General features: G+C 37.5%; 1 protein-coding gene across 2 annotated transcripts in view; it reads right to left on the reverse strand.

Moving 5' to 3' along the window:
• The window catches only part of eya2 (EYA transcriptional coactivator and phosphatase 2), a 149,386-nt gene that overhangs the window by 70,382 nt on the left and 62,035 nt on the right, over positions 1-16,969 (reverse strand). For both annotated transcript variants that reach the window (XM_039735335.1, XM_039735334.1), the window contains one exon: positions 6,519-6,629. In XM_039735335.1, the coding sequence (XP_039591269.1) occupies positions 6,519-6,629 (111 nt within the window). The remainder of the gene's footprint in view (positions 1-6,518; positions 6,630-16,969) is intronic.

The following is a 16,969-nucleotide window of genomic DNA, read 5'->3' on the forward strand; positions in this document are numbered from 1 at the left end:
TCATGTCGGAGGAAGAGAAAGCCCGTTTAAGAAGCACATAGTGATTCACACACATAGAGCACAAAGAAGAACACATACAATACAAGGCATTTAACATGCTACTTTAGTTACAATGGTACTTGAGAAACTAGTAAATTAAAGATTTTAAGATTAAGTTTATGATGTTCTACTTCAATGACAAAATAAACTATGTGATTAAAGTGGAAATTTCGAGATTAAAGTTCCGTGCATTTTTACAACTGTGTGCCTATTTTTTTTTCTTTTCTCTGCACCCTAATAAGCTTCCATATGACTCTCAGATGGTGGGCTACAACTCGCCTTTTCACGGCAACTTTGATATTTGACAAATTCTTTTTTATTTCAGGCACTGTACGACTTTGTGAACTTGAACTTTCGAGTTTCTCCGACACTCTATGTCATTTGATCAACTTCCTTTTGTTGTTTATACCAACAAATAGTATGTTTTTTCTTGCTTCTACTTGGAATTCGCTGCAATTCTTTTATTTTCCCCCGTGCTTTTTCCATTTTCTTGTCACAGAACACTGAGCTTAAGGGCTATTTATATTGATTTGCATATTCAAAGGGGTGTAATTATGGGAGGAGTTGGGGAGTGGCGACAGGCGCGTGCACGTGTGTTACTTTTCACACTGGGATTTAGGGAGCAGAAGAACGTGGAAGTTGCCATTTGCGCAGATTTATGCATCTGGATTTTTTTGTGCATACACACATTTACGCTTTTGTCAGTACGCCATGTTTTAGTGTGAATTCTACGCACAGTGTTATGCATGAGGCCCCAGGTCTCTGTGTGAAATTTCAACATTTCCAATACGACTGCATTAATTTTCTTTGAAAAAAGTGCATGTTGTATCTCAGTCATCTTCTTGTTCAGGGTTCTTTCCCTTTTCACTAGATCCTTATCATGCAGTTGCTCTAGCAACAACACCTTTGGCAAATGCCTTTATCTTTCTTATAAATATAACAAAATGTGGACTTGATCAAGCTATATGAAATATAGAAATAAATTGTAGTTGGTACACTTTGGCAATCCATATGACTTGAACAGATTACACGCAGGAAATATTTTGTTAAATCAAAACCTTACATTTTTTAAAAAGCCAGTGCCATTAGGTACCCTTATGTGGCTACTACGTTCACAATAGCAAACAACAATCAGTGTTTTATATACTTTCAGTAATGTGTGCAGGCATTGTATGAATTAAACTGAAAAACTGTAGAATTAAAAAGTGCATTGATCCGGAGGTCTGCAGATAGGCTCATCTAAAAAAATCCACATTAGGCAAAATAATTATGGTAAATTACACTTGTTGAAAATGTGGTAAACAGAAAGAGAACAACCATGGGCAGTCTGTTTGAGTTAGTAAAACAAATCAATAATGTCTACTTTGTCTTGCCAGTAGAAATTTATTTAAGTCTATAATATGATGAAGCCATTTTGTTTTTAAGCTTTAATGCCAATACAGAGTTAGAATTCATGGAACTCTGATTGATTTTTAATCTTCTTTATAACGTTACTGAATACTGATATCAAACTTCTGGCACTATCTCCTGGAGAAGTGAGTACTACAGCAATCTCTGTGCACCCACACACCTCCATAGTCGTCAAGCCTCAGTTCCTGCAGAAGCTTTCAATGACCCATGAAATGGAGAAGTAATTTAATTACTTCAAGCTAATTTGTGAAGAGTAAGGGATGACTATGTTAATTTACAAACAAAAGACCAAAATTAAAAAAAAAGATACAGGCCACACTGGAACCACAATCCCTTGCCTCATATTCTATATCTGCTATAGAACCGGAACTAAGTTGAGCACTTCTGATTATTAAAAGCAAAATGCCATTCCAATTTCTTTCACTTTTTTATGGTTAGATTAACTTTTCGTTGAGGGTAGATATACAGTATACCATATATACAGTGCATATATCTATATACACATGTAGAAGTCTTTCTGTTACAGTGACTAATACCTTGTACACAGAATGTGAGAGCGAGTTCCTTTTGAAATGCAGACATACCAGGAGAAACTGAAATATTAGATTATAGCTGAATGTATAGAGATTGCAAGCATTTCTGGTGACAAAGGGAAAGTGTGGTAAGAAGGGGTATATACTGTATTTAACTGATTAATATTTTACTCATATTTTGTAAATAATATTTAAATAAGATAATATAAAGGGGGCAGTTATTACACTTGATCGCTGTCTGTTTGTCACATTGGTTTAATAGCAAAGTGACATCTTGTGGGAAGTCATCAAGTCATCTAGTTTTTGGACCCGTTTCTGACACAAGCCATATGACCACAGCTGAAAAACCAAGAAGAAATCTCAGCAACAGACAAGAAGCTTGTCTGTGCTCTTGCTGTACCAGAGACTCTGGTATTAAGACTACATGGTATTAAAGATGTGCTCCTTGTCTCTGCAGCTGCTTATATGTTCCAGGTTAAATCATGATTAAAACAAAAGCCAAGTGCTATTTTTTTCAAGTGCTCAAGTGTTTTTATACTTTGTCACCTGTTTTCAGATATACAGTGTATATTTCTTGGGGTAGCATTAGGCAAAAGTTCAAAAAATGTATGTTTAACCAGGAATGTGCTCCTTGCTGCTATGTTCGCAATAGAAAAAACAGAATTACTGTAAGAAGACAATATAAGACTAGGAAAAGACTGCTAGGTGTACAGCAGAAGAGTAGTCGGTATAGTGCCGTTACTCAAAACTGGCAAAGACAAGAAATACCAAGTACTTTAAGGGCAAAACACAAAATGAAAGTGGAAAACAATAAATGTCAGAACCAAAAAAAGAGCATTTTTTTAATTGCTATTTTTTCATGTATTTGCAACCAGAGCTAATAACAGCATTCATAATTACATCATTAACTCTGATGTCCTCATCTTCTACACTAGACATGTGGCTATTAGTCTCTCTTCAGGCACAGCCATGTTACACCTTTCTATTAGTCCTATAAATTCTCTACTCAGTTAAACCTTTTCTAGGCTGACTTGCTACTATATAGCTAGTTATAATTTCATTTACTTGAGAAAGACAAACTTCATGTAGATTCTTACTTGTTGAGCATGACCACTACTGCTGAACCCAAACTTAACATTGGTTTCAAAGCCCATTTTCAAAGCCTCATTCCGATCCTCCAATGACACATTTCCCTGATCCCCATGTCTACAAGGATACGCTTTTTACTGCAGAAGACAGCTCATTTCATGGCACTTTGACAGCAATAAAGTCAATTTGCTGCGGTGCTCTGTGGTAGTTGTAATACAAGCAAACATCCCGCACAGCACAGAGAACAGCTCTCCACAGAGAGAAGAAAAGTTCCCTGATTCCAACCACATCCACCCCCACATTCCCCACAATGCCCAAAGTGAACTGAAAGGACTGTCTGACGCCAAGGGCCCTGACCGGAGCTAATCGTAAGCAGGTGTGACCCTGGAGGTGCAAGGCATTGGGGGCGACTCAGAAACAGTACAGTGTTACTTGGTGCTGCTGGGAGAATGGGATTCAGAGAGTAACCAACTTGAGGAGACATAACAGGTTGTCAGCAATGCTGCTTCCTTTGCTCACACTTAACACCTCACATTTGACTAAAACCAGTCAACTCCACTTGTACCCCCTTTACCACTGCAGTCCAGACACTGGGTATCCCCTGCAGACAAACATTAAGCTCCAATACCAGTCTTAACATTCCGGGAAATATGAGCTTATGTGTTACAGTAGCCTTATTTGTACATGAAAGACATTACACTTTATCCCAGACATCTGAGAAAATTACCTGCATTTGCGTTTTGTCTACTCCAAAGCTGCAAAGTCCAGCTTTAGTATCTTATGACAGGGATTCTCAAAAGCAAATGACCACTACAGCTGGGCCAATCACCAATCCAACCCTAAATCTTGTGCTTTCTGTCAATGTGCCATGTGCCAGAATGAAGAGGGCTCCCTGAGATGGATGTAACTTCTGTTAGCCTTAAGCTCAAAATATGTCCAACCTTTATAGCTTTACAACACTTAAATATGGAAGAACTAAGATGTTCTTCGCATTACCAAAAACATTTTTTTCAATTAAGACTACAAATGGCTTTTAAAGAATTAACTTGGATAATTGGGAATCTGTTTCAAATATACAGTTCACTCCTTAGTTTTTTCACTCTTATTTCTTCTGTTCATTTGGTGTTGTCTTTTCTTTCTGGTTGTTTTACCTGCAAAACAATGAACAGCCAAGGTCTGGTATGTAATACTCCCAAAGTAAAGAACTGACAGCCAGTGCTTTATATGGCACCTGTTGGAACTTGCGACCCACCTACTCCCAGTTTGGATGTCCTCACTTTTCATCGATCTCAGCAATACTAAATCTGTTTAATCCAATCCAGGGTCAAATAAGCCTCATATCTTGAGAATATATGAGAAAAAAGTAAGTAATTAGGGAAACATACAAGGAAAGTGCAAAATCCACACAAGCAATGTCTGAGATTCAAACCCAGAACGCTAGAGATGTGAGGCTACAGCACTTGAGCCTCATGTAGCAAATCAATGCTTGAAAAAAGGCCTGCTTTTCCTCAACCTAGTGAAGATACCTACAGAATCTTCATAGTTGAAGTCACTCTAAATTAAGACTTCTTTAGAGGCCAGCCACCTGTCTCTTCACCCTGAGTGAGATATACACATCATAAACACACCAAGAGATGGTGTTCCATTTATACTATTGCACATGGATACAGAGACAGGTGTGTATACTCATACATATATTCAATCTTCCCTAACTCTCATAACATTTTTAATAGAAGCCACATCATATCTTATATCTCCTATTCTTTCTCATTGGCTAATAGTGTGTTGGAGGTAACACGTTAAAAGTATGTTATGTAGTCAACTTAATATTTGAAGTAACGAGTAACCTGATGCAATACTTGCTTTACTGAAGTAAAAATAACTGTGGTACTTAAAACAAGACCCATATCAGATTAGATTAGATTAGATCAGATTAGATTAGATTAGATTAAATTATATTGGATTAGATTACATAGAACGTTATTTGTCCCCTGGGGGACATTTGGAGTTTTTACAGAAGCTCTTTATATAAATGAATATATAAATTGTTAGATAAGTAAATAAATACATATACACGTGCAATTTGGTCTGAATACACATCAGAATGACTATAAAGCAAGACAATCAAAAAGAAAGTAAAGTTCTGTATGGTTGCCACAGTCACAATGAGTCATTATGCAAATGTATTGCTGTTGGTATAAAGGAGCCCCAGCAGTTTGTCTTGACATATTTCTGTTGAATGATTCTTTGGTTGAGAGTCCTCAGTGTTAGTGAGTCAAAAAGAGCATGTGTAGCATTGTTCATAATGGCACTCAGTTTTGGTTTCATCCTCTCCTGCACTACCACCACCAGGGGATACAGAGTGCATCCTATAACTGAGTTTGGCCTTTTAATTAGCTTGTTGATTCGGTGGGCCTCTCTTGGAGTGATGGTACCAACCCAGCACACCAAAATTTAGAAACACAAAGCAAAGAAAATCACATTGGCCTTCAAAGATTTATAGAAGAAGTGTATATTATCATTTCCCACTTTAAAGGAATGCAGTCTCCTAAGGAAAAAGAGCCTGTTCTGCCCTTTCTTATAAACGTCCTCTGTGTTACGAGACCACTCCAACCTGTCACTAATATCGACCCCCAATATATTCATTCCTACTTTATAGAGAAGCTTATTCCCACCACTCCAAAAAAAAAAGAATGTTATGTCACAAAATTATTGTCTTTTATTTCTTCAAAGATGTTGCTTGCTTCTGTTGGTGTAACATTGTGCACAAGTGTGCTCAGGCCGTCTGGTGACAGCTGAAGAAGAGGGAAAGCATGTGTGTAGTGTGCAATCAAGTGGAAAGAATTAAACAACTGAACAAAAATTACAAGTATACATTTAATCCTGAATATGCTAAGGGGTGAATTAAATTGGTCCAGTTTAGGGTCACAGGGAGTCAATGATTATCACAGCAACACTGACTGGAAGGCAAGAAGCTTGGCTCAGTTACTCCCCAAGCAGAAAACAGTGTGCTACATGAAATCCAGTAACAAAAACCTAACAAAATGATGCATCTGTTTAGTTTTCATCCATAGTTGCAATAGATATTATAAAACAGAGTCGTTGCATGGTGTAGCAACCAGAGTCCATATCGTAAAACTCTGGTGGCTCTGGGTGGGAATGGAACAAGGTAATAGATGTTATAAAACACAAGAAAATTATCAAATTTGGTTGTGTTTCTGGCCAGTTATATGAAGGTTTATATGTGTGCTTAGGATTTAATTTAATAGGATTTTAATAGAAAAGGTTGTACAGTGAAATGTGCAGTTTTTGACACAAAAAAGAAAAAGTAATAGAAAAGCAATGCAACATTTACAGCATTTTAGAATATGTAATTATATAACATATTTCGTTAATTTTTTCTAAGTAACAAGTAATTTACGTACTAAGAAAACAATAAAGACTGACCATGAGTGGGGTAGCCATAAAGCGCTTGTCCAGAAGCAGAGCTGTCAAAATGGGAGGTGTAGCTGAGAACACCACCCTGACCTGGAGAGTGACTGTCCTCTGTCTTTATACCTGAAATTACAGATAAAGGTAAGTCTCCCCCAAAAGCACCAGAAACTGAATTCACAAAAAGCAGTCTAAAAGCAAAGAGGCAGTACAAAGGAGCTGATGGAAATAAGAAATCTTTGTTTGTGGCAAAGCAATCCAAAGTGCAAAGGTCAACTAATAAGATCTAAAAGGCTGCCATTTGTAGGCAATTATAAAATCCAAGGGGTTTGGCTGCAATTAGCCACCTGATGAGAACAAATGTGAAGACAAGTCAGGACACAGGAACAGGATGGGAAGTTGAAGACACACTTATTTCCAAAAAAGGCACTCTGAGTCTTATGACTGCAGACGTGTCAGATAGTGGTTGGTACATTGTTGACATATAAATCCATGGGATGATATCTACAGTGGTTACAAAAGGTATTCAGACATCTTTACTTTAAACACTTTATTGTGTTATGGATTTAATTTTAAATTAATACACTTTGCCATCAATCTACACTCAATATTACATAGTGACAACATGAATACAAGTTTTAAGAAAGTTTTGCACATTTATTTAAAATCAAAAAATGAAATCTCTCATTTATATAAATGTTCAGACCCTTTGCTGTGGTACACTCAGATGTATCCTTATCTGCTTTAACTGTCCTTGAGATGTGTCCAGAACTTGATTGGAGTCTACCTGCAGCAAATTGAATTCACTGGACATCGTTTGGAAAGGCACATACCTGTGTGTATATATAAGGCCCACAATTCAAATGGCATGTCAACACCAGTACCAAGCCATGAAGTCCAAGGAACTCTCTGGAGACTTCTGAGATCAAATTACGGTGAGGCATAGATAACAGAAAAGGGATAAAACCATTTCTAAAGCTTTTCTGTATTCCCAGGAGCACAGTGGCCTCAGTAATGGAATAGGTTTGGTACCACCTGGGCTCTTCTTAGAGTTGGTCCTCCAGCTAAACTGAGTAACGACGCAAGAACATCCTTGATCAGAGAAATGACCAAGAACAAAATGGTCACAATAACAGAGCCTCAGAAGCCCTCACCTGAGAAGACATAACCTGTCATAAGGATGTCCATCTTAGCACTCTATCAACCAGGCCTTACAGTGGAGTGGCTATATGGAAGACACTTTAAAGGTATGTGACATCCCACTTGGACTCTGAGAGCATGATAAAAATATTTTCTCTGATTTGATGACACATAAATTGATCTCTTTTGGTTGAACTCTATACACTATGTCTTGCAAACACCAAGCACTGCTCATCACATACCTAATAGCATCTCTGCTGTGAAATATGGTGGTGACAGCATTATGCTGTGGGGTTACTTCTCAGTAGCAGGGACAGGGAGAATAGTCAGAATTGAGGGAACAATGAATGCAAATACAGAGAGGTACTTGGAGGAAATCTGCTATAGATTGAAACAGAGTAACTGCATCTCACATTGGGGCAACAGTTCATCTTTCAGCACAACAATGACATGAAGCATACAGCCATGACAGTACTGGAGTGGCTTTGGGACAAATCTCTGACTGTCTGTGATGGGACAGGCAAACCCCAGGCTTAAATCCCATAGAACATCTGTGGAGAGACCTGAATATGGCAGTTTAAAGACACTTCCCATCAAATCTAACAGAGCTTAAGAGGATCTGCCAGAAAGAGTGGGATAAACTGGCTGAATCCAGGATTACAAAGATTGTACAGACAAGTCCAAGAAGACCTGAAGTTGTAATTGCTGTCAAAGGAGCTTCTACAAAGTACTGAATTAAAGATCTGAATACTTATATTAATGAGAGATGAAATGCAAGGAGGTGTATGACCATTCAGGCAGTTAAACTGTATTTTATATAGCATCTTTAACAAGACTTGCTGCAATACATTTTACAAAATAAATAAAATTAATTATACAAAACAAATGCATTCAGTTTCAGTAGAAGAATAAACATAGCCAAAAATAATGCAAAACTAATAAAACAAAGGTGAAATTCATGAATATGTTGTCGAACAAAAAAGTATGAGCCACAGATTAAGAACATGAAAATAAGTCTTGGAATTCAATAACAGAGACAGCAGAATACCCAAAAAAGCAAACTGCTGCATGTACTGGGAGTATGTGTGTTGCAGTGTGTGGTGGGGCAGATAGAAAGCACTCAAACCTAATATCACCTATGTGAAGGGCCAATGTGACCATGTGATGGCCCTAGGGCTTGCACATACAGTACTTCAGAGGACAAGAAGCTTGTACACCTACATGAACATGCAGATGCTTCTCCTTTTTATACTATGTTTTTAATCCCACACAGTTTTCAAATGTGTATTTCTGTTTGGGGACGTGTGTTGTTTGTTTTGTTTACAGTAGAAAAGTATGGAGGTCTGCAGACAGCTCTTCAGGAAAGTGCATTTGTCTGAATTGAGATCAAAACGTCACTCTGTTGTCTGGTCCCATGTATAAGTGGCACATTAGCACAGTGGGTAAGATTATGAACTTTAAACCATACGGCTGCCAGGTCACTTGCTTTTTAACACTGACTATGTCCTTTAGCCTGACTGTCGATGTATGATATTTCACGATTACACTGATGGCCAACCATGTCCGACACCTGGTTTTGATTATATTTAGTACTGTTGATAAGAAAAAATGAGTTTCCACTTATGAATAATAAGGGTACTCAGTCCACATATTTGTCTGCCCTAAAAGAATTAACAGAAACGTCACACAGTAGGTTGCATTTTTATTTGTTAATATAAATTTTTAACTAACTATCTATATTAGTTATGAGGATGGAATGTAACTAATAAAAAAGAAACATGAATGAGATGGTGAATGGGATTGCATAGTAATGGAAAGTAAATTGAACAAATCACACAACCCTGACAACACATGTTTGTGTAGCTTTATCCGTAGCTACCCAAGTTTGTCACTGATTCAGTACAGCTATGGAGAAAGCTCCACAAGAAGAGCCCACAAATTTTCAGGAAGAGGCAGTGAAAACAATAATAACCCACCTCATTACTTCTTCTCCTCTTCAAACACAATGGAGACTCTTTTCTCAAATTCAGAAATATTTGCTTAATTCACTACTATTTATTAAATTATAAAACATTAATGCCTGTGCATCCAGTCCCTTTGATTGTTCAGCTTGGCTTTGGAGATGCCATGAAAGAGGAAGTACAAGTGTGAGACTTATGAGAAGGAGTAAAGTTGTAAGATGCATGCAGAGAGTGCCGCCATCAAAGACCGCAAGTATAAAGAGATGAGAAAGGTGCTTCAAAAATAATGACAGAGTCTTAGAAGAAGGCTTTATGAGAACGTGCTCAAGGGAGACAGTGCAGGTCAAGAGACATTCAGACACACACGAACATAGAGGAAAGAAGCTGAAGGGGCACATAGGTAAAGAGGTAACAAATTATTTTCAGCTTTTCTATTACCTGTTTTTGACAGGTACCCGTAGCTACTTTATTAATAATTTACTAGCCATTGCACTTTGTTACCTTTCATTTTTGGTAAAATGAGTACTTGGAATTTAGCAAAGCATGGTCAACATTAACACCATTTTGCATTGTTTCTTATAAGAGGAATAGACCCTCTATATATTTTTTTGCTATATGCCATTTTTTTTTTTTACAAGAAGAGTGCCGTTTAATGTGCAATAAATGTAAATGACTGACAGTGCTGTTTGTCCTCCATTTCTGGGACATGTCAGGACATTTCAGGACCATATGCCACAAGACAGGAACCAACTGAATGGTACAGTACAACTGTCCTAAAGCACTGCATTTGATATGATGCCAATCACTGTAGACAGTTACTGAACAATTTTTTTAAGCTTTCTTTTCTATATTTAACTTATACTAGGGGAGATGAAACATCCTAATATTGAAACAGAAAACTGAAAAACAAAACGTAAAGATTGCCAAAGCTCTGCAGCAGAAAGAAAAGATCTATTTATTTTGAAAGGAGTTATTTCCTTTGCTTTCCTGCAGATGCCTGACTGGTGATATCACCATTCCTGTGTCTTTCCCAACACTTATTCATTTTCACCACCATAAATGCCTGGGTCAGGCTCCAGTAGGCAGAGAAAGGTGCCCAAAGTCACCTCCCTTCAGATATAACTTATCTTACATGCACCCCAGCCATCACATACCCCTCCCTCCCTGTATGTGGTCACAAAGAAAGCAGTGGGAAACAAAGATGTTCTTCATTGTTTCTATACTTAAACGTCTTTTGATTCATGTCCCAGTGGCACTCCCAAGTACTCGAAACTTGAGGAAATTTTACATTGAAGTAGTTTCCTCTTGTGTAAACCAAGAGGGTGGCTGGTTCAATCAGCCTTGTTGATTTGTTCTGAGATCTTGGACACATCACTTAAGCAGGCAATGTTCCAAATGAAGAAATATGAAAAACAAGTGGGATTGAGTTCACAATAGAAAGGTACCATATAAAGTGTGCTTTGATATTATAAGCCATTTTTTTTAAAAGAAACATAATAAATGTCACTAATGGAATCAGTCAGTGTTGCCAATGCATTAATCTTAGTGCTCTCCTAGTGTTGATCTGCTCAAATGGCAACCTACAAATTTCAGGAACACAACAACCTATCTATCTAATTTTTCTGTAAAATTATACAAGTAAAGCCCAGAAAATGTTCTGTTACACCTGGTGTAAACCACTAGGGAGCATACAGCTCTCCGAACACCCAACGAAACAGACATAGGCACAAGTGCAGCACAACATAAGACTTTATTTACAGGAGGAAACGTTTTTTCTTTGTTCCCCCTACAGCACAGTTCACAAGGACAAGGCACACAATACAACACTTTCTTTGCCTTCTGTCTCTCAGTCTTTCCACCTCCACTCCTCCTGGCAAGCTTCGTCCTCTTCCACCTGACTCTGGATACCTGAATGAAGTGAGGCGGCTCCTTTTATAGAGCACCTCGAAGTGCCCCAGATGTCCTGTAATCTCATTCCGGGCATATTTCCGGGTGTAGCAGCAGTCCTGTTAAGGAGGGCTCAGCTCTCCCCCATGAATCACCTGGCAGTGGACATGGGCCCCAGTAGGGTTGAGCTTCCATACTCCAAACTCGTGGAACCGTAGCAAGCCAGGAAGGCTGCCCTCTGTCGTCCCCGATGAGGGTTTGGTGGTTATTGCCCAGTACAAGTGCTTTCCCTCAGTCCTTCCCTTAAGAAGGAGCCCCAGCCAGATAAAAAATATTACACTAGATTCAAGAAATCAATATTATTACAAAACCAAAAACTCTAAATGGAACATGAAAAAAGTAAGAAAAGTAGCAAACACAATTATGTATAGCTTGAAGAAAAAGGTCTTGTTTTTCTTATCAATTGATAATGGAATGTATGGAGACAGAAGATGGAAGGAAAATAAAAAGAGTGGGGTGAAATGAGCATCGCCGTAAAGGAACAGGAACTTAGAGAAGCAAAAATGGAAACACTGTATACAACATATTCTTCTGCTGCACACCTACAGATCAAACAAGCTAACTGTTCTGTGATGGACATATAAAAGCAAACTACTGCGCATCTGCTGGGTTATTCAAAAAATCAATTATTTACTAGCACAAATGAATTTGAAAAATTACTGATATAGCTAGTAGGACTGGAAGGAGTCCTCCAAAATGGAAGTAAATGTGTAATCCTAGTGTCCGACTAACTTCAGCACCCACCTTATTCAAATCAAAGGTGTTATACTTCAGGTAGGCCTCCATCCTTGGTTTCTATTGTTTTTGTTAGGTTTATTTGTTATTTTTTTTATTAGTTATTTTTCTAGTTTTTGTTTTGTTTAGGTCCTGTTATGTGTTATTTTAATTGTTTAGCTATTTGTCTGTTTTAAATTTTTTCTTAAATGCTGTTATATGCTATTTTCATATTATGTAATTTGGTTTTCAAATTGCAGTATGATGTTATTGTAATTTATGTTCATTTTTTAAAGTTGTATTCCATTAACTTTTTTTATGTTGAGCTAAAGCAGATTGGGTCCCAGGACATTACAGGCAGCCCACACAGAGGCTTGAGATGCCTTAGTCTAGTGCTGAGGCATTAACTCCAGCTCATGTTGTTTGGCTCCATCATTGTGCTTTTCTCCCTTTATAGATTTGTGTTCTTGTTTTGATTCCTGGATTTATTGACTTTGAACTGTTAGTTGCATTCTTTTGATGGGTCTTTTGAATTTTGAAGCTTCTCTAAAGTTAACAACTTAATGGATAAGTTAGTTATTTTTAAGTTATTTATTCATAATCATGGTATATATTAATTTGCAACATCAAATTGTGTTCTAAAATGAAGCATTTTTTATAAATTAAAAAAAAATTCTTTGTACTTGAAACATACAGTTGATCTAATGGGTACACAGGACCATAGGAGAATGAAAAAGCCTAAAAACTTACCAAAAATGTCCACGTTGAGGTACCAGAGGTTTCAGTTTAGGAAAACATGACTTTCATGTTTATGAGGCATCCTTGTGATAATGAGAGGAAACTCGAAATAATTGTTTCATTTTTCTTGAGATAATAATACATTTCTTGTTCACTTCTCTGCTCACTGTTCCCATTGTGGGTAGAGTTATGACAACCCAACAAGCTTCCAGCACCAAGCTATATTCTACTTATAAAGCTATTTTTCCCTTATTCTATTTTTTCAACATATGTGCTTTGCCATGGCTTGTAATAACAGTCAGATGTGTGCTTGCATCATCAGCACTTTTCTCAGATTACATTCTGTGTTATTAGTTTACATAGACTATGCAGCAAGATTCATCCTGAGTGGCATAGTGAAAAGAACACATAAGACTTCCATTATACATTATAACTAAATACCAATAAATCTGAAGTTAACTGATTGTACTGCATTGTATTTTTAAGAAAAGCTTTTTTGGAAGAGCCAAGCCAAGTGCATGTCACAGTTTTGGTGGTGTGTCCTTTGCATAATAATAAAAATGACGAAAAAGGCAGAGTGTACCATAAAGAACATTAAAGTGACACAAACAAATTCAATCATCATTTTTTTAATATATGATGGGTAGCTCTTGGTGAGGATTTGGCAATAAAAGAACTTGTTTGATTGAGAAATCTCAATGACATACACTAATTCCAAATTAACCCATAAATACACAGGAAGAACATGTAAAACTCACACAGATCCTGATGCTGTGATGCAGAAATGACAGTTCTGCAATACCTAGAGAAGCCAGCATGAAATAAGCTCAATGAGTGAGAGTGGCAGCAAAAGTGCCAAAGGCCGGAAGTTAAGGGCACAGACTCTACACTTGCTGAGTTTGTAAACTATCACCTTGTTTGGAGGATCAAATAGCCATACCTCCCATGACAAATTTCTAATATAGTTTTCATGTTTGATACAAAAATGACAACTGAGATTGAGCTTCTGATGTGTAGCCACTGGCACTGAGTCAGTCGAAAGAGAATCATAAATGTTGCCTCTGACCTCGGGTGAGTGGAGTGGTGGAAGCAAATGCTGACATAATGAAATAAGCTTCCATATAGTGAAAGAATAGAAGCAATTGTAAGTGTGACTTTTTCAGTTATTATTGCCTAGTTGTCTAAAGAACAGAGACAGCAATCTACATTTGGATATCAACACTCAATAGCACCACTTGGCAATGACTTTCCTATATGAATCCATGCTCCAGAAGATGCTGCAGAAGAAGGCAAGCTGCAGAGTACAATGCATAGTCACCTTTGAAAATGACTAAATGTCACAGTGTTTTGCTATTTGATTTGTTTTCCTTATTAAAATAAACATGGAAACTGTTTGCAACATTTAAGCCTGGATCAATACTCAATAACATTTGTTTTTAGGCTTTTTCATTCACCTATGCAGCCATGTAAGTTGCCAAAATTTATAAAAAAAACTCTTTACTTACAACAAATTTCTATGTGGCAAATTAATAAATACCATGATTGTGAAGGATTAACTTTGATTTGCAAATACATTATCCTTTAAGTTGTTAAATTCACAGAAAAAAACATCACAGAATGAAAACTATCCAAAGAGCTTCAAAATTCTCTCTCATTGGAATTTACAGGCCTGGGTGTTGGGGTCAATGTATGCCTTTGTATTTAATTTGAGTTTCAGAATCAGGCCTACTTTGGGTTTTCATGCCTGTTTTGAGAAAGTATCGCTTTCCCAAGTCTTATGGTTAAAATCACATCAACAGATAGCTTTATGTTACATCAGATCCCTATCAAATGCTATTCAGTCACAAAAAGTTGGGTTGATTCAATAAGCTTACTCAAGACGAAAAAAGAATGAGTGTCCCTAAGGCAGAATGGAAGTAGTAAAATGAAACACACAAAATCGTAATTTTAAAATAGGCAGGAAACTGAAAAACTAGGGAAACAAACAATAATTAAATCACCAAGACTAGAGTCAGTAATAATCTAAAACCTGGATGCTGGATAATGGTGACCGCCATCTTTTAATGGTTAAGGATGATGGAATAACATGCCACAAGACATGCGTGTGGTGTAGCAGCAGCAAAAAACATGCAAGAATCATGAATATATTAGTGGCGGAGATATTAATGATGAAAGACCACAAAATGGTTGTGTGATGATGGCATCATTCTTAAAATAAAAGTTGACAATCACATAAAAACACAAAGAATTTTTTTTTAAATGGTGCAAAACAAATGATTGCGCCCACATATGCAGGTTCTGATAAAAATATGCACATCAAGATGCAGAAATGACAAAACAATATTTTTATTTATAGAATGTAAGATGAGAAATGGGCATTCCAGCCAGGAAGGAGGAGGTTCCATTATCCGGACAGGAGGCCGGGGCAGAATGGCACACGAATTGGCCTTTGAAAAGGAGAAATAACTGTGCCTGGCTAGTATGATTTAACAGATGGACTAACAGAAGCTGACAATCAGGAGCCTTTCTGTCCCCCATACACCAGGTAGCAGTTGTTTACTGGTCTAGATTTTTGCCATATTAAACTTTAAATTGCAGGTTTCTGGAAACTGGACGGCCAGAAAGAACTGTCAACTACATCAATTGTAACAACAAGGGTGCACCAGTGAGCCCGAAACCCAAGACACAGTAACCTCCAACACGTTTTTAGAGTAGAATAAAGAATTTTTATTCATAGACATCACTTCTTTTACAAACACCTCTCCAAATAACAGCCATGTCTTCCAGGAAGCACTTCTGGGGCATAGAAAAGTATGGATGTCCTCCCTTGACAGCACCCTCTGTTAGTACATAGGGACCCCAACAGGAGACTCCATCTCCCATGCACCCCTGCAGGCATCCAAATTGTGTTCCCATATGAAGACCACTGCCACCAGGTGTATGGGGAATGGAACAACTCTCGATTCCCGGCTTCTATTAGTTCGTCTCTTAAATGATACCAGCTGGGCAAAAACTTATTTCTCCTGCCCACTGGCCAATGCATGCCATTCTGGACTCCCGTCCGGGTAATGAATCTTCCATCTCTTACAAGATGTATATATTTGTTTATTTTCTGCTCTAGTGGCCACTTAGAGTTTTGGTTCCAGCCACTCACTTAAAACCAACTCACTCAAAAAAAGGAGCTAAAAAGAAAACTATCATACTTGCAGGCTGTTTCATATTAGTATAATCTATTATTACAGATATGAAGGTAAGAAAAAAACTACTATAAAAAAGGAGTCAGTCAATTTGTAATAAAACCGGGTTCTTTGCAGATTCATTGGAGAATGTTTACTGTATCCTTCAGCAAAGTATAATAAACATTGTTGCAGTAAGGACTATAACACCACCTATCAAGAGTGGATTCCTGCATTGCAGATTCCTCTGTTCAGGCGGTCCTTATCTCCTGTGACTCTGGACTATTGGTTACAAATAGATGAATGGACCCAGGATTATAAAATGACATCACTAATTACTGTGCCAGTGTATTTGCACACTACCAGTTTTCTTTCTGAGCCTCAATGGATGGGGTTTTTTTTTGAGTACTCAATTTAGGTGCATTGGCAACTGTAAAATGGTCCCACAGAGCGACTAGAACTGTATGTGAGTGTGATTGCACACATCATTTGAACTGTATTTTTTTTTTTGCCCCTGGTTGGTTCCTGCCTTAGGTTTTATGCTTTGAGACCGTGATCTGGATAAGTGGGTTACAAAAATGGATGAATAGTTGGTTTGAACTTTTCAGGGAGGTGCCTCCTTAATGTTTTAATTAAGAACAAAAAAGATTAAGGTAACTTGGTGTACCAAGGGAAGGCTTGTACAAATAAACCCCACTGCAAAGTAGCTTTGAGAAAAGGGATGGACTACTAAAATGCATTCTTCAAAAAAGAGGCACAAATTTTTACAGGTTCAGACAAGATTATTCAC

This window comes from Polypterus senegalus, chromosome 14, assembly GCF_016835505.1.
Source record: "Polypterus senegalus isolate Bchr_013 chromosome 14, ASM1683550v1, whole genome shotgun sequence".
Taxonomy (NCBI): domain Eukaryota; kingdom Metazoa; phylum Chordata; class Cladistia; order Polypteriformes; family Polypteridae; genus Polypterus; species Polypterus senegalus.